Here is a 22889-nt window from a genome sequence, read left to right as displayed (position 1 = left end):
GTGGCTATGCGAGAGAATTTCCAATTTCCAACTTGAAGTAAACTACAGTCCCTGGTCCTTGGTGTATTCGGCGCTTCAGCAACATTTCAACCCCCATCCAGGGAGGGGAGGTAGTTGCGCTCTCGTTTAAATTATCAGCAGATTTCAGCTTTACGCGCCTCCCATTATAATGTTTCTTTCTTTCCGAACGTGCGGGAAGGGGGGGGGGGGCGAAAAAGCGAGCTATTTTTTTGCCAGGGCCCTACCACCTACGTGGCGAAACGACGTAATAGTTGTCCTGTACTTCGTCGAGCGTGCAATTGTTAAGACAAGTCATACAAACGAGAACGTTTTCTTGCGCGCGTTCTTACCTTTTACCTTTTGAAACTTCCGGCGAACGCGCTGAAATAAGAAATGCATTTTCTTGTGACAATGACGAACAAGTATTGCTATAATTACTAAGAGCAAACGAGAGAGGTAAACTTACCGAAAATTAAAATTAAAATTAAAACTGATTCTTAATTATCCCTAGTATCTTTTACGCGGACATCGGTACATACTTTATTAAATCAAGGTAATACTTTTCATCAAAAAGATTAATATAAATCGCAAAATTTATATTATCCACGTAATTTATAAATGCTATTCATATCTATCTCTGAAAGAAACTTCCGAATTTGAGAGCAAATTAGCAAAGTTCTCTTAAATGTAAATGGCCATTTGGAAGTTTAAATGCTAATTATATATTATATCTGCAATTTTAATGCTAAACAAAGCTTGATTTATTCAATAGATTTTATGACTTAGTAATAACGCGATTAATTTATCGCAAATATGACATTCTTTTCCGCGCGCTTTCGTCATTCGAAAAGTGTCGGCTGCAGTTCGAAGCAAGTATTCCCGATCCCCGAGTTAGTCTGACTTGTCTTCTAAGTACTTTGCAGATCGGATTCCCCGGGGGAAATCTTTCGTCGGCGAAACTGCGCGATGCCGACGCAGCCTCGCAAGTTCGAAAAGAGGAGTAAACTATAGTCGGATTACGTTCCGATTTCGCACCGTTCGAGCGAGAACAAGTAAAAACGAGATGCCAATGCCGAATCATAAGCGCGACAATCTGGTCTGGCGGGCGAAATTAAATTCCGAGGCTCGCGCTAATTGTAAGGAGAAAGGGAGGAAGAGAGGGAGAGAGGGGATGATTGGACGATTAATAATTCACTGACGGGAACGATAAGTTCGAAGTTTCCGGATCCACGGAGAAGAATCCATGAGGAATTATCGAGGCAGCAACGGCAACGTGAAAGGAAGAACGGATCCATGGTGAAAAACGCCGATATATTATCGCGGAAATTGCGCGAGTGCCGGCGTGACATTTTTGCACGGATCAACGAGAGCGCATCCTGCAAGAAATGGATGAGTCAAAGAGAATTGATGGTGATCCATTTGATAAAATTACGCTTCCCTCTATCCCCCCTTCTAATCTTTGAAAGTGAGAATTAGCTTTTCACAATCGTTCCCTCTTTCAATTCTTTCCTGTATATCGTATTCTATCTTTATGCAATAATTGATGAAAAACACGGCCGAGAAGTTAAGCATATGTTATGATAGAAAGAAGGAGAGATAATCATTTAATGAAACAATACTTGATTTCTGAGATTAAAGATGCTATTATTTTTAAGAAATGCAATACTTCAAAATGCGATTATGTCATCAAATTATTTTAAATTTTATATTTAATAAAATATATTTTTTCTCTGATAAAAGTAATTAAAATTATGTCATATTATTTTACACATTAATTATTATGTGTGATAAAAAATTGTCTTAAATATCCATTTGTATTTTAATTAAATTAATATATTTTACACATTTTATATTAAAATAATATATATTATATAATATATGCTACAAAGACTAATATGATTATCTATAAAAATGTTAATGAATATTCAATTAAATAAGACGTTAAGATAACTAGAACACTTTAAGAATTGCATGAATTGAAACATAAACTGTTTAAATATTAATTATTTAATATATATCATAATTTCTTGAATATATTTGATCTTCAAGAAAGTAATAAAAAAATTTGAAAATACTAAAAATTATAATATATTTTCTTTGCGATTACAATTAACAATAAACTCTATAGCGTAATTGTCATTGTTGTTTATAATTTTGTTCTTCCCTACTATATGTGGGTGCGCGACAAACTCATATTGATCGAAAACGATACGCAATTTTCTTCAAATCTCGGAGCCATCGTCGACAATATTTTGACGCCATATGTTTCAGATTCGTCGAATAACCGAAAAAAAAAAGTTCATAAGAGCAACTTAATACAGTTATTTACACGGAGTGTATTCTTACTGAGCCAATGTTGTTTAGCTTAATCATCGAGCAGGAATATCGCACATATTACATTTACAAGGTAATCATATAAAACGTGAGGAACGCACCGAAAAACATCCAACTCCTTATCTAGCGTCCTCGCGTATCTAGCCTCCTCGTATCACATAGTGCATAATGGGATTCACTGGTACTCTCGGTCAGATAACTTCCGTATCGGTACAGGTAATTTCGATTCTATCGCTCCGACACCACACGCACCAACACGTAGCGCTTCGATCCATTCGACGGGGCTCGCATCACGTTTAAGAGTCCGGGATCGACGTTGTCGAGAGCGATGCCGTTTACAGACCCCGAGCGTGATCCAGATCGCCCGAAGCGTCGTCGAGCCGCGCGACAGAAGCGGGTAACTAGATGTTTGCCGCCTCAAGCCACAGACGTACTCTCCGCTCGAGCGCCTTCTCGCCAGCTGTTGAATCGCGACGCGACGCGACGTGGGTGACGAGCGAGCCGCATGCGAGAGCGGGCCGAGACTGCGAGGAACCAGTGTGAAACCAGCCGACCGATCAAATTCGTACATCGAAAACCAACCACCCCCGGAACGATCCCGGACCCGCACCCTTCGTGTGCGCGATCGACTGTATGTCCCGGGCACTACTAACGCACCGAGAGCCAGCAGCCGTGCGACCTCCGCGGAGGTGGCGGTGCTGGTGCCTGCTGCTCTTGCCGCTGGTGGTGATGGTGGTGGTGGTGGCGGCGGCGGCGGCGGTGGTGGTGGTGGCGGCGCGGTGGTGGTAGCGGCGGCGGCGGCGGCGGCGGCGGCGACGGCGGCGATGGTAGTGGTGGTGGTGGTGGTGGTGGTGGTGGAGGAGAATGGTCCGGCACTCGAGGAAGCCGGGACAGCCACGGCGCCGACGCCTGGTTTGATTCCAACCAGCGGCCCGGTCGATAGCACCACGGCAACCCCCGGGTCGTTCCGGCTTTCCTCTCTTCCTTTCTCTCTCTCTCTCTCACTCTCCATCTCGTTTTAACGTCTCTCCAGCCGCCCCTACACGGGTAGCCTTCTATCCTGCTTCTTCCTCGTGCACGCGCAGCATCTTTTCTCGGGCCGCCGCTACCACCGCCGCTGACTCGTGCTCCATATCCTCGCGGCTGTCGCCGCCGCCGCCGTCGCCGTTGCGCCTTCGGCATCCACCGAATCTCACACACGCTACCTTTCGTTCCCATACGTCCTTCACATACAAGAACGAGAAGGGCGCTAGCGAGAGCTGCTTGAAGAGGCTGCTTGGTGTGCGAAACGATTCTCTTTCCATCCCTCCCTCCCTCCACCCTCTCCCCTCTCTCTCTCTCTTTCTCTTTCCATCTTTCGCTTTCCATTCCGCAACGGCGAGGCTGCCGGAGGCAGACGTCACCCACGCGACTCGCCTCTCCACGAAATAAGCGACTGGCGTTTGTGCGGCTATGTTTCCACCAGAACGGTATCGTCGATCGTCGAGCTAATTCCTCGATGTGCGCAGTCAGATGAATCCGTCGATTCTCCGAGGCGTACATTTTCCGCGAAAAGACATTAATAACCGACATTGCACACGCAGAGAGTTGTCTCTGCGAAGGAAAAAATATTTTTTTCCCCCTCTCTTACCAGATGTTCCCTATAGGTTTGATAGAAGAGTTATTCGGGTTGCTACGGCCGGCGTATTTATAGTAATAGCGTTTTCAGCATGTTTTCGCGCCACCATATCTTAGAGTTAACCCTAGAGTGCACGTGGGATTGGACGATTTTTTATATGTGTAATCTCCTCAAGGCTGCACAGTCAATTAAATTTCTGTAAAAGGAAATTTTTGCAAAACGATTTTGAGGATCAAGATGATCCCCGATGCACTCGAAAGATTAATTATTCGAAATCAGTTATTTCACGCAATCACATGCGTACTTTTCCTCCAAACGCGAAACCTGCACTTCTTTCAGCTTTAACTCATTTCGGGGATGAACGTGTTAATGAAAGCGGGAAGATCAAGTTTTCATTAAAACATCGCGCTCCTAGTCTACTACTTTAAGAATGAGCAAGTTCGCAGTGCTTAATATTGCATAAATCACTCCACTGGGTTAACACCTGGAACTCTTTTCTACCCTTAACATCTTCGATCATTTTAAAACTTAAATAGTTCATATCTGCTCTGCACTTTCTAAGAAATTGGCTGCCACGCTCCGAGGAGTAAGAGTGAGAAAAAACCATTAGTGGACGAGATATCCGCGTATATACGGCGACCATATGGCCTCGCTGCGTTACATTTATTATAAGTTCACGAATTCGCGTGATACGCTCGAATAATCGAAGTCGGAAAATTGAGATGCTTCCAAAGTCGAGGAGAGTGTGTCCAGATCTGGGCCGGGCGTTCCAAATATTTCATATCTAATCGTTCCGGTTGCCATCTCAAGGATTTGCGAAAAACGCTTAATATAAAATTCAACTTCGCCGCTTGTTGAACTTTACTGCGCCACCTTTACAGCCCTATAAACCTGAAGATTTTCACGCTCTCTGACATTTTATCGCTAGATCATCAAGAAGCGATACGCGATAAAATTTCGTTTCTATCGATCAGGATTCCGATTCTCATAATACACTTTTCGCAATTCTAAAGAGAGGAAAAAAAGTTTCTTAAGTTCCCCGTCTCTCTCGCTAAGGTACATATTTGTCGAAAGAGTTCACGCGTCGATCGGACTTTTATTCTGATTTCCTCCCGGCCGCGTCTCGCGTGGGCGATAAAATACTGGCACGTTGTGCCCCGCTATTATAATTCACTCGGCGATCGATCGAGGTCCTTCATCCGCTGCTGTCGCGCGCGCGAGTGTATGCGCCATGCGTAAAGATCGCAAACTCGCGAAAGATTCAAATCGCCGGAATGACGGCGACAACGACGACGACGACGACGACGACGACGACGAACGTCGAAGCCGAAACGTGTGCGCGAAAGCGTGCCGGCAAAATTGCCTCGTTATCGTCGCCATCGCCATTATTTACGACCCTTAACGAGGAGAAACCTCATACTCTCCACAACGCGCGAGGTACTCGCCTACATATAGGCGCCAGGCCACCCTCCTCTGTTCTCTCCTCTCCGACTCTCTTTCGCTTTTTCGTTCTCATCTCCCTCGTCCCCTTTCCCTCGCCGCAACCCTCGCTTTCCCGCGCTTTCGCCCATGATTTACCTGTCACCCGATTGAAACATCACTCCGATTAATTAAAACCAAGCCGAGAATACATCAATTCAACTAGCTCGTTAAACCTGCAGGCCCGCGTTTTCCTCCTCCCCTCCTCCCCCCCCTCCGCGCAGCGCAAAACCGTCCCGGACCGTCGCGTCGTCTCGGCCGCAACGGACACGATCGGTTAGACGACAATATTGACAAAGTTTGGAAATACCCGCGGCCGACACTGACAAAGCCGTGAAATTAGCCGTTTTTGTGCGAATCCCGCTTGACACTTGAGATTCCGCGGAGTTCATTAAAAAAAAAAAAAAAAAAAACTCCCCCTTCTGGACGCGGTCTTCATTTCGGAATTAATTCCCTCGCGCGGGCTAATTGAAGAATAATTCAGGATCGCCGAGGAATAATACAGTACACGTGTGCGCGATACACGATTTGATTAATGCACATTGAAGGGTCGCATTTGTTACGTTAATGAACACCGGTCCGCCCACGCCGCATCTAGCCGAATATAATCGAATTGTATCAAGAGACGGAATCATATACCATTCAATTCGTCCGCGAGTCCTGCACGCGCCGCGGAGCGGCGAATAAATTTTGGTATTAACAATCGCGCGAGGGCTCGTAAAAAGCCCCCGCACAGCAATGAATAGCGAAAATTTACGAAAATTGAAGGTCCTCTCTTGCGCCACGTGTTGCCGCCGGTTCTCTTCGTGCGTTCTCAGATTAATCGTGGCTGGAACAACGGCGGGCGTAGCAGAAGTAACCTCTCGAGGAAAAGGAGGCAGCGAAAAAAAAAAAAAGAAAGAGGAAGCGAGGTCTGTCCTAAATGATAAAGAAGGCGAGGATTCTTTCACGAGATGTAAGCCCAGGTGCCTCGGCGAAATTGAAAAGTGCATGAATTTCCTCGGGCGTAGAACGACGCAGTACCAGGATTGCCAGTCTCTGACACACGAGCAGCGTTACCCACACAAATCACGCGCCGTATCTACGTGCGTGTCACGTGCGCCCGCCGCACACACGCGGACGCGTCGCTTGTGTACAACGCACGTATGTTACGCTGCTCGGGCGTCAAAACTGACAGTCCTAGGTGGAACGCGCGCGGCGCCGAGCAACACCGTGTAGCATCCCGGATATGAGAGACACCCGTGCGGTAACCCTGAATTACGGGAGCGAGACCGCTTAACCGAGGGGGAAAAATAAAACCGGTAGAAAACGGAAATGAAATTGGCTACTCCCGGTTCGTCCGCTGGAGGAAGCGCCGTTAATTAGCCAGCTGTATTCAGGGAGTCGTAAACCGGTAGGGCAAAGTTAGGTGGAATAAAGTCGCGGAAGAAGATTCTTCTCTCTCTCTCTCTCTCTCTTTCTCTTGCACTCTATTTCTATCTCTTTTTTTTTCTTTCTCTTCTTCCTCTTCTTCTTCCTCTTCTTTTCGTGTCGACGCGGCGAGCGGCATCGGCCGAGAACCGTCCCAATTTCCGCGGCGGCGTCCTCGATCGATTTCGCGGTCGTTCCGCGGCGGCCAGATTAATGAATCGAATTTTCAACTCGACGTCAAGGCTTTTATCCATGACGAGACAAAGTAAAGTCTTAAAATACGCGCGGCCTCAGAATGGATCCTCGTTACCCGGCGATGCCTTTCCGCGCGGCGACTTCGCAAAACGCGATTATACCGCGCACCGCGCCGCGCCAGCGCGTTCGCCGTTAATCCAATATTACGCTAATCCGATACTCGAATACGTAAAGTATTATGCGCGCGACGTTTGCACGCGTGAATGCGCTAATGTCGCGCAAAAATAAGGAGACGCGACATTGTAACGGACGTCAAGTGCACTGTAAGGACGCGAGCTTTTGCGACTCGCTGCAAATTGCAGCTATTTGTTATTAAAACAGCATGTGCATAATTCTCTTGTGAGCTATCGAATAAAATTCTAATTTTTTAGTGTTCCATGTCACATCTATTAATTATTTACGCATGTTTTGTAATATGTGACGATAAATTCGATACAAAGGAGTGGCAATAATTTAGGGATGTTTCGGTTATACAATGAGCTAACAGTCATCGAGATTTAAAAATTATAGGCTTCTTTAGTTAATTTTTTTTGCATAGAAAGAACGGTTTTGCTAAAATATTTAAAAATTTAACTAGACTCATAAACCTAAAAATAAGTTTTGTTTTATCAAAATAATTTTGTCAAATAAGTACTTAAAAACGTACATTAATTATACACTTTTATATATAACAAAAAATGGCCTATGTTGAAAACATAACAATATTGGCGCTTTTAACATGTATTTTGGACTCCGTAAGATCACTGGCTTTAATTGGTAAAATTAAACTAATAAAATATTGTTGATAGCTATTAATAAGATTTTACATACTCTTTACGTATACGTGCATGTATTCTTAGCTTTGCTATTAAAAATGTTGGAAGTAATTATACATAAAATTACCTAACTTAAGAAAAATAAGAATCATAAAGTTAAATAAAATAAAAAAGTTATTAGAGAATAATCATAGTGCAAAAAGTAAAAGAAAATTATTAAAGAAATACTTATAATGACTTTAAAAGTGTAACGGACATATGGAGGGTCTATAGCGGGGATGGATGGGTAATTGGAGAAGAAAAGATTTTGTCATTCTGGAAGTTCAGATAGGGGAGATCAGGCAAAGAAAACAAGAATCCCCGGAAGGGACAATTTCAGAAATTCGGTAAACTTTAGAAAAGAGTTGAGAGGGAAGATTTACATAGCCAAGAGCCCGTAAGTTCTTGATTATTGTAGAAGCTAAAGCCTTGAAAAAATTGTACATGATAATAATATTGGGGTTCGAAATTTCATCCTCAACGGCGAGTTTCAGACTCGACTACAAATTAAGAGACAGACCCCGAAGAACGTTTGGGAGATGTGGCGACATAGCAGGTGATCTGGTGTTCGAAGTAAGGGCGCTCAGCTTAGCGACGTGACAGCTGATCTGGCGAATGAATTAAGGACTACAACGCTTAACCTGATTTCATTGGAACGTATTTCTCCTCCGTCTTACTCTATTTCTCGTCTGCAGTCAAGATTGTAACGCTGACATTCATAATTCACATTAACTATTAAACTCAGACAACTTCCGTAAGAACCGTTGAATTCTGCTTTGAATTAAAAATATAGTTATATTATGATCTTGACGAACAAACGTGGAAAAATGAAAAATTTAAAATGTCAAGATCCGCTGATAGAATAAATTAGGGTATGACGGCAATACGGAGAAAATAGCTACAATTTTTTAAATAATTGCTAAATAATGTGTTTTTGTAATTATTTTCAAAAGACAATTGATATTTACTGTAGTTTATATACGTATACTAATCGAAATAACAATATTGTGGATATTATATCACGTTTTCATTTTTGACTATCTGCAAAGGTTTTTATCTGTTCATTAAAAATTGTCACAACGTCAAATAAATTACAGTTGAGTTGTTATAATTAACATAGACACATAACAAAGATTGTAATGCGTGATTATATCTTTTATTTCCTTTTCTATTTTTTAATAAATACTGTGATTATCTTTCTCTCACAGTTTGGGTAAGATAGCCCATGACTTTTTTCGGGATAAATGTTTATGTACATATATTACAAAAAGACGAGAATTAAGCCGCACACCTAATATTTTAAATTTGATATATCATATATATTCTTTTTATACTGACAATGAGTTAAATAGATGTTAAACTTATATAATTATTATTATTAAAAACTTTTTAAAATAAAATTAAATGTGCTAATATGTGGCAATAAAACTAAATATTTAAAATTATAAGTTTTTTTATTATTTTATAAATGTTAAGTACATAAAACATATATGGCCAACTGTCTTATAATACTATAGCCATCTTTTCCCTAAAAGTTATGAAAGATGGCCAATATCATATGTTTCAATATTTTGATAATATAAAATTTTTATTAAGTATTTTTTCTTTAATGCCGATAGTTACATACTTTAAGCTTCAGTAAAGTAATATACCAAATGGTATTAAAAAATAATAAGAACAAAGGTATATTTTTTGTATTTTAAAAACTATGATCCGAATTTACCCTATAGACTGATAGGCAATCTCATCTTTATGTTTAATATTTTCATCAATCTTATTTCACTTATTGATATTACGTCATTACTAAAGAGGACGTTTTTAACTTACATTGGTTATTGAGGAGAACAATACCATATCTCGGTAGTTCAATTGGAAGGATGCCCACACAGAATGTAGAAAGAATCCAGGTTCGAATCCTGGCTGAGGTTTTTTTTCGCAATAAGTTATTCAGTTTTTTAAAGAGGAAAAATCTTATAGATGTTTCTGAACATCAATACTATTAAATTAGATAAACAACTGTCAAATTGCTTGTGAAATTACGCATTCTAATTTCATGTAAAGATTACTTTTTAAGACCGACAAAATTGCAGCGCGCATTTACATGAGCTGAAGATAGTAAAAGTCACAAAAATTTTATTTGACACCAAGATTCGCGATAAACAATCTTATTTTTATCTTGATATTTGAAAAATAGAAGATTTTATTTTAAAAATTTAAACTGAATAAGACCCACCATGGATCTTGGATACAAAATCTGATTAGTTTTATCTCATGGCTTTTTCAAAAGTCTGAAACTTACTTATTTAATATTTTCTCAGCGAAAATGCTTCTCTTGCAACATATTTTGTTTCCGTTTTTTTTTTAATTCTATCGTCGTATTTTATTCTATGTCGCATTTTTTTGCAAATCTATAAGAAACTATTTGTGTATGTGGGGGGGGGGGGGCAAAGAGCTCTTGCCTAAAATCTATTTTTTAAATAAATTTCATTACTTACAATCACTCTTTAAATAGTCAATACAGCCTGGAGTTAGAAGTTGTTTATAGAATGTCAATATCTTCATCATAATTCATCATATTTGAGCGTTGAAACATGTCAAACAAAATGATTTTCTGTTTTGTATTTAGTCAAATTTTTAAATACTTTAACAAAGCCACTTTTTCCGTAATCAACAATAAAAGTTTTGATTGTGATAATTTTAATCCTGAAATTAGTTGCAAAAAAATAAACAATAAAAAATTTATCTTACAATAGTTTATGCATTATAAATGATCATATTTTGTTGTAGTTTTAGGTGAGTAACTTTTAAACGAGCAAATGAATTCAAATAAATGTTTACATAAATATTTATTAAAGTTTTATTAGTGTATATATAAAAATATTTATTTAATTTGTAATGTTGCTTTTTCATCAAATTTGTATATAAGTACTATAAAACATAATTTTATAAAAATAACAATAATAAAAAAATTAAATAATTTTTAAGCTAATAAAAGAACTATATACTTAAATTTCACACTGCTGACTAAATAATAAATTTCACTCAAATGTAAACAATAATGCATCATATGTATAAAATTTTTACTCGCAAAATAATATTAGTGACACACACGAAAATTTTTATTTTGCTGCTTCCAAATGTCACTCGAGATTTAAAATTCAGAGGCTCATTCATTTTTTAATATGCACAACTATGACGTATTACTCTGCGGCACCAAGCGAGAAAGCCATCTTCACATTAAAATGATCTCACACACACACACACACACACACACACACATTTCTTACAAGATATAATGCGAATTTTAATTTTTTGTTTTGTTTAATAGTTTAATTATTTATTACATTCACTTTTCAAAGATGACTAACTTTAATAGTTCGAAATATTTGACTTTATTTGTGTGTGTGCGTATAGGTTTTTAGTTTTCTTCTTTATAATAAGGCGATAATTTAGCGATGACTTGTTAATCTTTGACGTATTGTATCGATATTTAAAATTGTATATATTTTTGATAATGAAAATATGACATCTATTTGTAAAATAATGGGAAAGTATAGAAGTTATTAATCCAAAGAAGAGAAGAGACACGTCTTCACTGGGCTGCTTGTAACCATAACAATTACCATGCCCGTAATAAATTGTTAGTAGTCAAGGATCTCAAGCAGCGACTTTCTCTCTCTCTCTTTCTCTCTCTCTCTCTCTCTCTCTCTTTCCAACGAGAGAGATGCATCCGCGCGCGATAAAATTCATCTCCGGGACGCCACTGTCGCGCGGTCTCGCAAGCTCGCAACGTGGAAAACGAAGACGGTCATCATTTCTGGAGTGTCTGGGAGTGACAGCTGTTTTAGGATAACCGGGCTGCGAGAAATACAATAATACGAAACCGACATTCGCCGTAACGAATAGCCCCGAGTGCACCGCAATATCGTAACAAGGTTACACCATAACGGATAACAACCGGAAATATATCTGGAAATACGGAAAATTGCGTAGACATGGCGGCGTGTATATGAACCAGTGCAGTCGTTGGAATAGTTAAATAACAAGTTTTGATAAGCTTTTGCACACAGACAGGATAGGTGTGAATACCTCACGTGGTACACGCAAACGAATCGGCACCGTCAGCTAAATTTAATTACTCTGCCTTTTCTAAACAAATCCCGAAATTGTCCTCTATATAATTACTTATTTTTTATAATTTAAAAAGTAAATTATAAGTTAAAAAGTAAAACATATTAACTAATGCACAACTCCCTTCCATCGCAATTTTTTAATAAAAATATTTTTTAATAATATTCCGCAATTTAGGAAAATCCATTTGGACTTTTAAGTTGATAGTATACTGCGACTATATAGTACGATCGTAAGGCTAACAAATTTCCCTAATTCCTCATTTAGATGCGGAAACCGAAATGGGATTCGGCGAATCCTAAAAAGATCGAAAAGGGTATTTTCAATCTTTTTTCGCTTTCGACGTTTTGTTTTGTTTTTTTTTTTTTTATTCGTCACTCCGCATCGTCTACGAAACTTTCATTAGCGTAGGATTTTGTCAGGATTTTTGAGCGCTGTCGGAAAATGCCGATACGGCGCGGCCGCATGGTTGCGTGGCGCACGAGAGAGATTTCATTATCAGAGATATCTTGCGCACGAGTTTATCAAATGCCATACACTCTCGAGTCCGCTTCGCTTTTAGTGACGGGCCGCGTCTCTCAAAAATATCGCCGTGTCAGATTTCCCCTTCGACATCGATACGATCGAAAATCCGATCTCCCGGATCCCGTCGTATTTGTAATCGAACGCGTTTCTTTAATCGCGAGCTCTCGGGGGAAGGCACAATGGCAAATTGAGGCAAATGCGATCGACGATACCGAAAGTACCGGGCAAGAAAGCAGCTTAGCGACTTCGCTCACGTAACATTGTTTTTTACTCTCCACCCCGTTGTTGCTTTCCGGTTCCTTGCTTGTCATTTAGTTAAAACTTAAGAGCTGATTTATGTACCTCCTTTGTAACGCGGCAAAGAATCTAAAAACTTTAATCTTAATACTCCACTGCTAAAAGCTGCCAGGGGCTGTGTACCTACACACATTTAGGACCGAAACTTCTAGATTTTGTTTTGTTAACCTTTATGTTGAACACGCGAATAATTAAATACAAGGATAAGTATAAAAGTTAAATATTTTCAAGCTTTCTTCTCAAGAGGCCACGTACACGTAGGCGAGATTCAACTTAGCGAATGTTTCATGGAAGAATGAAAAGTCATAAAAGTGTTTATTGTAGAAATCATACTTTTTTCCATTTGACATTTAAATTTGATTTAAATATATATAAAATAACATCGCCATTTTAATTATGTTTTTAAATCTTGTGATCATCGTATCTTAAAAACAACTCGATTGATTAATTTGCAATTTTACACACTTTTTCTACTAAAAAGTAGTATTTAACGCAAAATTTTTTTACGATACTTAGTTTTTATCGCAGCCAAAAAACATGCAAAATTTATGAGGAAAAAACCGCTGTTGACTTTGACCAGCTAGATCAGTTTTTGTTTAAATGTAATATTTCGAAAAACAGCCACGCCAAGCACTAGATTTATGTTCGTTATGTTTATACATGATTTATGTAACTTTTTATAAAGCTAGTGCCATTTTACTCTCTAATGAATCCTATGGGTGGTCACCGTAACCCACGCACCGACGTTGTAAACAACGTCCATAAAATAACGCGATTTAGAAGAATTTAAATAGTGTGACGCTTTTAAATTATTGTTTAATAAAATTTAAATGTCAAGTAGAAGATACGATCTTCACGATCTTCACGTTCATTGTTTTCACAAAAAATTAACAACGTTAGGTTTTTTACCCTCTTAAATGTACAGAGCGACAACATGTAAATGCAAAAAAAGTGGAACACATCGGATTGATCGCAATATGTACAATAAAGCGGTTAAAATATTAACAGCGCATCGATATAAACGGTGAAAACTCTCAATTATCGTTCTCGTGACGTTCGGGCCAACAACGGTGAAAAAAAATTGGTCGGTCTAACAGCTGTGGGAAAAAATGACTCGGTCATCGTGAAGAGCCAGTGTTCCAATTATTCCATTCTCATCTCTCGTGGAAGTGCGATTGACATTCCAGAAGAGCACCCTGAACCGCCATCGTCACCGCCACCGCCCATATCTGTGAGTCACTCTAACGCGAATCGCCGGTCAAACTTACCCCCGGACGAGTGGGTGTCGATGTAACTGTCGAGCGCAAGACAAAGTGGAGTGCTACGGAGGTAGGCAGGCGGTAAACGAAAGGCATGGGACAGAAAGGACGACGAGGGGGGAGAAAGAGAGAGAGAGAGAGAGAGAGAGAGAGCTGAGATAGCGAGAAGGTAGATGGCGAAATGGAGAGAAGGCAGCTATCGCTTTCTCGTCGTGTTTTGAGGGGTTAAGGGGATCTAGGATCTCCCAAGCAGGAGTGCGGTTACGTGGATCATCCATGCGCTCAGCACTGCTTTTTCGTCCCCTGCCTCCCCAGATCTTCTGTTACGTACGTACAGCGGAAAACTGGGGCGGAGAAAAACAACCGAGGGACGAGGAGGATAAGTGGGAAAAGGCGCGGCGAAAAGGAGGAAAAAGAAGACGCGGGATGAGAAATGTGTAATTTAACCCCTTCGCGCACTCACGGACGAGTTATCGCGCGAGCGGCCCGGCCTCCGCTTTAAATTTATGAAGTTTTATAAATCTCTGCTTTTTTTATTAGCAAATATATACAGTAAGATAATTTTGTTTCCTTTTTTACAGAGGGACCTACCTTCGGAAGAATCGTTCTCGTTCCGCCACGTCGCACAGAAACGTGCACATAGGGATGATAATAAAATGATAATAAAATTTTAAAATGAGGATGACGAATAAAATAATAAAATGGTCTGCATAAAAATATTATATAATTAGATATGTAATAATTGCTTCCGCTTTTTCACGTTTAAAGACTTTAACTCGTTCATTGTTGAATTGCAAAAGGCGGGATCCGTTAGTATACCATAAATCCAGTTGTGAAAAGAAAGAAAGGAAGCGTGGCTGCAAAATCGCTTTCACTGTTAATTAGCGACAGACGTACGAATGCCTTTATTTCACGGCGAACAACGGGCAAATAAAACGGTTAACGGCTGGCGGATAAAGATCCGGTAATTCGTTAATTGGTTACTTGGACAAGTGCAGCTGAAGGGATTATTCAACTCTATTAAAGTACGCGCAATGATCTAATCTTAAGGTGTGACCGTAGACTTATTTTTTGTCACTCGTTTTAATTCTTCTCAAATATTATAACGAAACACGTTCCAGAATTATAGTTACACTTACATTAAATGAATCTTTCCATAATGTTCACAGACGCTTTGTGTTTAAATTTTATATTAATTTTATAAACAATAATAAAAGCTAAACTAACCACATAAATTGAATCACAGTCGCTGTTATTTTTGTTAATAACTATATAATTTTTCATTTATTGACAAAAATGCTTATTTTACAATGTAAAATAGGACAAACATTCTCTATAAATATGAACTAATAATTTAATATTTTTTTATTAAAAACATTTTTATCAATAAAGTTACTCTTGAAAATAATAATTTACACAAACTTATAAAAAAGTAAGAATTATGTAAATTTTTTTTTTTAATATATAAGATAAAGATGACTAATATAAAACATATGCCTAATATGAGACATCTAATTATGTTACAAACGCAAACATAATCTTTTTCATAAATGTTATTGCTTCCTGTTAGTAACTGATAACCGTAAACTTTCATGTAAGTGGTAGTCATGTAACGTATGTGTCTAGTTATGTGTATAAAGATTCGTTTCCGTTACTTAGGAAATTTTTTCAATTCATTTTTTAAAGGTTTGTAAATAATATATAATAATTTAGTAATATGTCTGTAAATAATATAATATATCAATGGACAACTTCATATTTAACTGATGACTCATGTTTAACTGATACTAATATCAAATATAATTATTATATCTTGGTATTGTTAACTTAAATACTTTAAACGCAATACTTCTAGTCTAAGAAAAACAACATTATAACAAATAAAAAAAACATTTAAATAAACATTACATTTTAGTGATAAAACTTAAATAATCAAGCAGACTAACTATAAAACTACGTAAAACTTTTAAGTTTTCTAGAAAGAAAATATAAGCTTAAAAAAAAATTTTATAATAGGTATTTTTACTTTATTATTATACTTGAATTAAATTAGATTAGACAATTATATAATCATTACTTTTATTACTTGGATTTTTGGGTACAATTTTTTTGTTTAACGAGGAGCACATACTGCACTCGACATCTTCTTTTTTTTAAGTAAATTTAATTTATATAAACACTAAATATGATATTAAATCCGTACCATTTCACATATTTTTTATTATACCATTATTTATTCTCAATGCAATGTACCGTTCTATCGCGCCCAGTCTTCAGTAGTATGTTTCGTAAATATATATCTCGGAAGAGAGTAAAGTTCGCAACTTATTTTCACATTTAAACTCTTTCAATTAAGCCGCGATAATTGTCGGTTGCATACCGTGTAATATCTCTTTTTATTACTTTTCCGCACCGTGTACGCGAAAGATACTCCTCGCTGGTGGCGCAGACGGCGGCCCTGTCGCTTCTATTTCCTCCTTTCTCAAAGCGATAGGAAGATATGCGACGTTTTCCCTTTTTCTGCAATCGCGCGTCACTTCGCATTTCCGTTTGTCCCGTGGCGAACGATTCTGGCAAATCGCTCCGCGTCAAGTAATCTCGGGATTCCACTCGAAACCACTGAGATTATTCGAGGAATGATGTTAGGAATGCAACCTTCTCCCCGTCATCCTTGTTTCTACCTTGATCTCGTTAGTCCGGCGTGAGACCTCATGTCTCGACGAGACAGAGATAACAAAAAAGTAAGGGATGACACGAAGGAAGGGGACGAGAGGAAAAAGAAGGGATCATGGACCCTACCTAGCAAGTGCATTCTTTTACGTACTTTTGACGCCAGCGATAACTGCGATGACGGATATAGAGCGGAGGTTCCTATCGTAAAACCGTCAGTCTGCCAGTTAGTGTTTCCAAGAGAAAATCTCTCTCTCTCTCTCTCTCTCTCTCTCTCTCTCTCTCTCTCTTCTCTTCTCTGGATAAATATATTTCGGGAGTTCTTTTTTCCACGTGCGTGATTCAACGAATTCGATTACAGCAGTGTTTCCTTTCTTTCTTTTCCCCCCCCCATTTTGTTTTGTAAACGCGCGCGCATCCGTTTACTCGTTACGCCGCAGGTGTGATCGTACGTGTGATCGGACGATTACATACGTCCGAGCATGGGTGGGTATATATTTTTTTCTCCCAATTGCCCCGGCGCTCGTTATTATCGGTAACTTGGAACATCACGGAGAGACCGTGACAGACGTGTCCTCGGTTCGAGGCACTAGTGAGCATCAGCGATTTAATATACGAACCGGCACGAAGTACTTTTGCATTCCTCTTTAATCCCGCAAATCCCTCGAGATTAACCGGGACTCCGCGTCCCGCGCTTTCATCATTCACGGAGCTTCCAATTTTTATGCGATATTCATATATTTCGCGAGAGCCACTTTTATAAACGTTTAAGCGAGCGCGCGCCGAATTTTTCATCAGGCAAACGCGATTCGTGTGATTCTCGTGCTTAAGCTTTATGTATTACAGAATATTAATTCCCTCTCTGCCACCCCCCGAATCTCCCCCAGCTTTTACTCCTCCCCCACGCAAGAGAAAGACGAGAATGATTTGTCCAAAATAACCGCCGTCTCGAGGCGTACCCGATTCCTCCGCGCTAACAGGATTCCACCGATTTATGCGCACGTCCAAAAAGATGATCGTTCGTATCCATTTCTGTCCTCTTCAGGAACACGCTGACGCGAATCGATGTCGCCCGCGATTCTGATACTTTCCGCTCTGTTGCTCTCCTCGATACCGGGAGGGTCAACGGAGGACGCTCGGGGGAGGCATTTCACTCAGAAGTTGCAACAAAATCTCATAGACTGGTGGGATTTATACAAGACGTACGAGGAGGAGGTGAGTCTCGCTTACTGTTGGACGCTCCACTTGCTCGATACCAGACCGGCGACGAATACATCCGCGCCGCCGCACGCCACCGTGACGGGGGATTGCTCGAACACCGTCGCCGAAGGAACGAAATGCCAGCAAAATTCATTTCCACAAAACGGAACGACCGGTAGGGTGACGCCGTCCGAAGAAATACGGAAGGAAGAGCGTCCGCAGGAGAAAATTCAAACACGAAAGAAACGAACAGTGAATACAACTGAGCGAGCTGCGCCGACTATTCATGCGGAATTTATTGAAAATCTGAGGTATGTACGCATAATCGATTGATATACAGAGAAAGTAAACAATATCCCTTTCGTAAATAAAGTTTCCATCAATATTTCTTTCATATTATTCAGCAAAAAGAAATCTTTTTACGGTTGATGAAGATTCGGTAAATCAAAACTGTACTGCCTCCCCTCTCTCTCTCTCTCTCTCTCTCTCTTTCTCCCCCCTCCCTCCCTCTCTCTCTCTCTCTCTCTACTAGAAATAAAGTTAATAATAATTTAAATTATATTTAAAAATATTGCTCGTCTTTAGTCTTGATTTTCTTTATTAATACCAAAACATTAATTTGAAAATACATATTTATACTTTCAAAATGTTAAATATTAAAATGAAATTATATAACGTTAAACAGACATGATTAACTTACACAAAGAAATTTTGCATAACTTTATCAAGAAAAAAAATTTTTATTATTTAATAATGTTCATGAATAGAGAAGAAAAAATATTAGATTGAAAAAAAATAAGAATTTTGTAATATTATTATTAGAACAGTCATATTATGTTGTTTAAATAACTGTTATAATATTGAAACAAAAATGGAATATTTTGCTGAAATATAAGATTATCAAATTTTTTAAAATTTAAATTACATAGAGGAAAATATTGCCAATACTGATATCAAGATAAATCTTTCAAAGCCTTTTTATTTCTTGAAAACTAAACATTACTGTATTAATACTGATAAAAACATTAATTACGTCACATTAATTAAAGTTAATCAAAGGAATATATCAGTTCTGTATATTCAAATCTTTCTTCTATATAAAAATCTGGTAAAAACAAAAATAAAATGTGCATAGTTTTCTTTTGCAAATTAATACATAATTTAAACAATAATGTGAATATGTTACTGATAATATTAGATCATTTTATACATACATATTTGTAGCTTCCTAAAGTTTTTGTTTACATTTCTCTCTCATATTTTTCTCACAATGCAATGAATAATGAAACATAATGAAACATAAAATTGTTGTGAAACGTAAATTTTGCGATATACTATTTTACTTCTCTGTTACTGAGCATAAATCATAGAGATGTAGTTCATTCTTTTCATAACATAATTTTATTTTAAATAAATTGTCTGCTTTTTTAATATATTGTCTATTTCAATTTTTTAGTCTTTAAGTGTTTTTATATTTAAATTTTTAATAAATGTTTAATTATAGTTTTTTTATTTTATAAACATTGATACCCAAAACATATTTTATTACTTAGTTTATTAATTTATTTAATAGTTGACTCCTTTATTACTATCTACTACATCTTTACTATGTTTCGGATCCAATTTTAAAGATATTTTCTTTTAATTATATTGTGAAAATATTAATTATTACAAAATATGAAACAGTATATTACAAAATTACTTTACTATCTGATAGAAGAAACTTACTAGTTTATATTTGTTTGTAAAATTTTATTTTTTGCTTTCATTTAAAAAATATTCGAAAACAAAATGATATATGCCAGTATTAGTGACCTTTCTCTATAAATTATATGTATAAGATTATTATTGTTTTATTATTTACAGAGTATCTGGAAATGAGTCGGGGCCAATCTTGTTATGTATTAATGAGATCAAATAAGCTAAATAAGTTTATATAAATTTATGCTCAAAACTGCTTCATTAAAAAGTTATAAACGTTCAGTTTCTAATTTTAATGATATTATTAATTGTTACAATAATTATAATAAACCGAAAGTTCCGAAAACATCTTCTTCTGTAAGGCTGCGGTTTTTATTTGTTTAAATAATAATTATTGAACTTTCTTAAATATTCCTCGAGCATTATTATAATAATTGTAACAATTAGTAATAATCTTTAAACGTTCCTAAATTTTTAATAAAACATTTTCGAACATAAGTTTATATAAACTCTTTTGACCTATTTCTCATTATACCTATATAATCTCATTAACACGTTGTATAAATTTTATAATTTTAATGTAATTTCTTGCTTATATGTAAGATAAATATAATGATTACACAAGCACACATTTAAAAAAAGTGATTGGTCTAGCGAACCAGACTAGTCAATCCTTATGTATTTTGATCTGCTGAATCCAAATCCAAGGTCAGAATTGCTGAATTAGCTCATTTTTTCTAACCTTAAAATTGATATTGTTCGTTTTTTTTTAAGGTTAGGAAAAAATGAGCTAATTCAGCAATTCTGACCTTGGATTTGGATTCAGCAGATCAAAATACATAAGGATTGACTAGTCTGGTCCGCCAGACCAATCACTTTTTCTTTTTTGTGTGCCTGTGTTATTAAATAAAATATATTACTTTTAATATAATACTAATGTTTGATACTGTTTTTCTATGTACATAGCTCTCAACTATAATAATTAATTTTGACAATTTTTTAAACACGCAATCTATAAATAATCTGTTTCTCTAAATTATTTTGATAGTGTAAGCGCAAAGAAAGCTTTATTTAATACTTTTTGCTATTATACATTTCGTCATATAAATTTTATCTTTCGTCTCAAACCTCTTAAATTGAAGACATGACAGTATCATGAGTTTAATCCTTTTAGTTTAATCCGCCAAATAACGCACGCACGAACATTTCAGATGGCCGTTCTCGATCGTGTCGAGAGTTTTGCGCGACTTGAAGCCTGCACTCGACGATCACCAGTTTTCATCTCTTGGGACCAGTTTGCATGCCGTTAATCCGACGCCTAATTCCAAGGATGATGACAAAATCGATTCCATATCAGATTTCAAAGAGAAAATTTCACGTCTGCAGATTTCGCCTGAAGATGTTACCGTGTTGCGTTTATTCACAGGTTCAAGATTGCGCGATTGGTACTTTCCCTATCGACGGCATTCGTTGTCACAAAAAAAAGTTTCGAATGCTGACGAGATGGCATCCGATGTCTGGATGCTGCGAGAAGATCACGGAACCGAAGAAAATCCCGCAGGACGCCGAGCCCCTTTGAACAACGACGGAAGTTCGTCGACGCCGTCGCGTTCGCGAAGGTTCCAAGAGGAAATAAAAGCGGAGCGTCTTTCTCGTATGAATGTCGTAAAATTGATGGATTCAAAAGAAAATTCATCGCGCGAACCGACGATAAATCCGAAGACGTCTCATCGGAAGCCCGAGGAATTATCTCCCGATTCGCTCTTATCGCCTCGCGAAAGAATCGTCAAGCGATCGCTTCTCGAGTCTCGAGGAAGTGAAGGAGAAGCTCTCGAGAGGAGCGAGCTCTTGCAATTCAAAATGGTCAGAGGAAGGGGTACGAAGAAGCCACGCTCTCAGCGGCCAAGAGAAAAGGAGAGCTCAAGAAACGGAATGGACGTTTCAACGGTACATCCGTTCTTTTTGACGAAACTCGGAATATTGCACCAACAAATGCTTCTCAAAAATTATGAATTTTCTTTCGACCGGTCACTTCCGCGAAGATCGAAGCGGGAGGACCATCCCATTAGAACCGAGAGTAGCGCACTTTCGTTATCTAACGGACAATTTACCGGGACTGACTCGACAAAACAATTGAGTCAAGATTCCACAATAATTGCCTTGCAAGCTTTACAGAACCAAGATTATTCAGAAACCAAAGCATCAAAAACTCAAACGTTATCGCCCAGTGCTGATACCCCAGAAATATTAAGAAGGTTGGTTCGAGTAAGCCGACGGATCGTAGATGTTATGGAAACACACCAGGGTTTTATCTGTACAAGGGACTATTTATGGACCAAGTTTAAAAGGTGGATAAAGGAGATTGAAATCTAAACCATGTTTAGCTGTTCTTTTTTCAAATTTTTATGTATTCAAAATTATTAAACAATAAAATAGACGTAAAAGAGCTTTAAATGATTTTGATATAGGAAAAATTATTTTAAGTGCATATACATAAGAAGAACTCTGTCGAATATTCTGTTGAAATATTTAAAAATTTGGCTATATAGATGCAAAAAATAATTTTGTTGGATTATCGAATTAATTATAAAGAATACTCAAACACAATAAGTAATGTAGCATAAAAGTTTGACATTTTAGCAATATAACAGATCAAAATTTTTATAAAAATTTATATGTTAAAATTCTTGCATGATACTAAATACAAATCTAATTTGCTAAAATTGAATTTAAAATAACGGAATTACTATAGTCAATAAAAATAAAATTACGTTTAAATTCTAGAAAATTACATAGACTTTACCTATTTCTTCATTAAAACTAGATCACTATTATAGATATACATTTCAAATCGCTTTAAAAATATATAAAAGAAATCACGCAGTATATGCAATAAATACACACACACACACACACACACACACACACACACACACACACACACACACACACACACACACACACACACACACACACACACACACTCTCTCTCTCTCTCTCTCTCTCTCTCTCTCTCTCTCTCTCTTTTTCTTTTTCATCGTGTTTATTTAATTTTATAAGTAATCGCAACATGATCGAACGGAACGGATCTCTTCTCAAGTCTCTGTTCTGAAACACAAAGCTCTGCTTCACCTAAATCACGAACTTAAAATCTGTGTGTAGTATCGAACTTACGATCTGTCATTTAAAAGTTTATCGCTCTCATGCGGAGCTATA

General features: G+C 37.7%; 2 protein-coding genes across 2 annotated transcripts in view; one reads left to right on the top strand and one right to left on the bottom strand.

Moving 5' to 3' along the window:
• LOC105839535 (neuroligin-1) overlaps positions 1–2558 on the bottom strand; it is a 36340-nt gene extending 33782 nt beyond the window's left edge. Inside the window, exon 1 of the mRNA XM_012685917.3 lies at positions 2436–2558. The gene's annotated coding sequence lies outside the window, so the exon portion shown is untranslated. The remainder of the gene's footprint in view (positions 1–2435) is intronic.
• Positions 2559–10908: 8350 nt separating this feature from the next.
• LOC114255265 lies at positions 10909–22561 on the top strand. The gene is made up of 2 exons (XM_028193548.2): positions 10909–18283; positions 20885–22561. The coding sequence occupies exons 1-2, from the start codon at positions 17838–17840 to the stop codon at positions 22044–22046; spliced, it is 1608 nt and encodes a 535-aa protein (XP_028049349.1). The 5' UTR covers positions 10909–17837; the 3' UTR covers positions 22047–22561.
• The last annotated feature ends 328 nt before the right edge of the window (positions 22562–22889 follow it).

The sequence above is a fragment of the Monomorium pharaonis genome, chromosome 4 (genome assembly GCF_013373865.1).
Source record: "Monomorium pharaonis isolate MP-MQ-018 chromosome 4, ASM1337386v2, whole genome shotgun sequence".
Classification (NCBI taxonomy): Eukaryota; Metazoa; Arthropoda; class Insecta; order Hymenoptera; family Formicidae; genus Monomorium; species Monomorium pharaonis.
This window is presented reverse-complemented; position numbering and strand designations above follow the sequence as displayed.

Excerpts from the sequence above, each read along its gene's own strand:
- LOC114255265 (XM_028193548.2), top strand. The coding sequence starts at position 17,838 with ATGTCGCCCGCGATTCTGATACTTTCCGCTCTGTTGCTCTCCTCGATA. Across the intron at positions 18,284-20,884 it reads GAATTTATTGAAAATCTGAG|ATGGCCGTTCTCGATCGTGT; the intron begins GTATGTACGCAT and ends CGAACATTTCAG.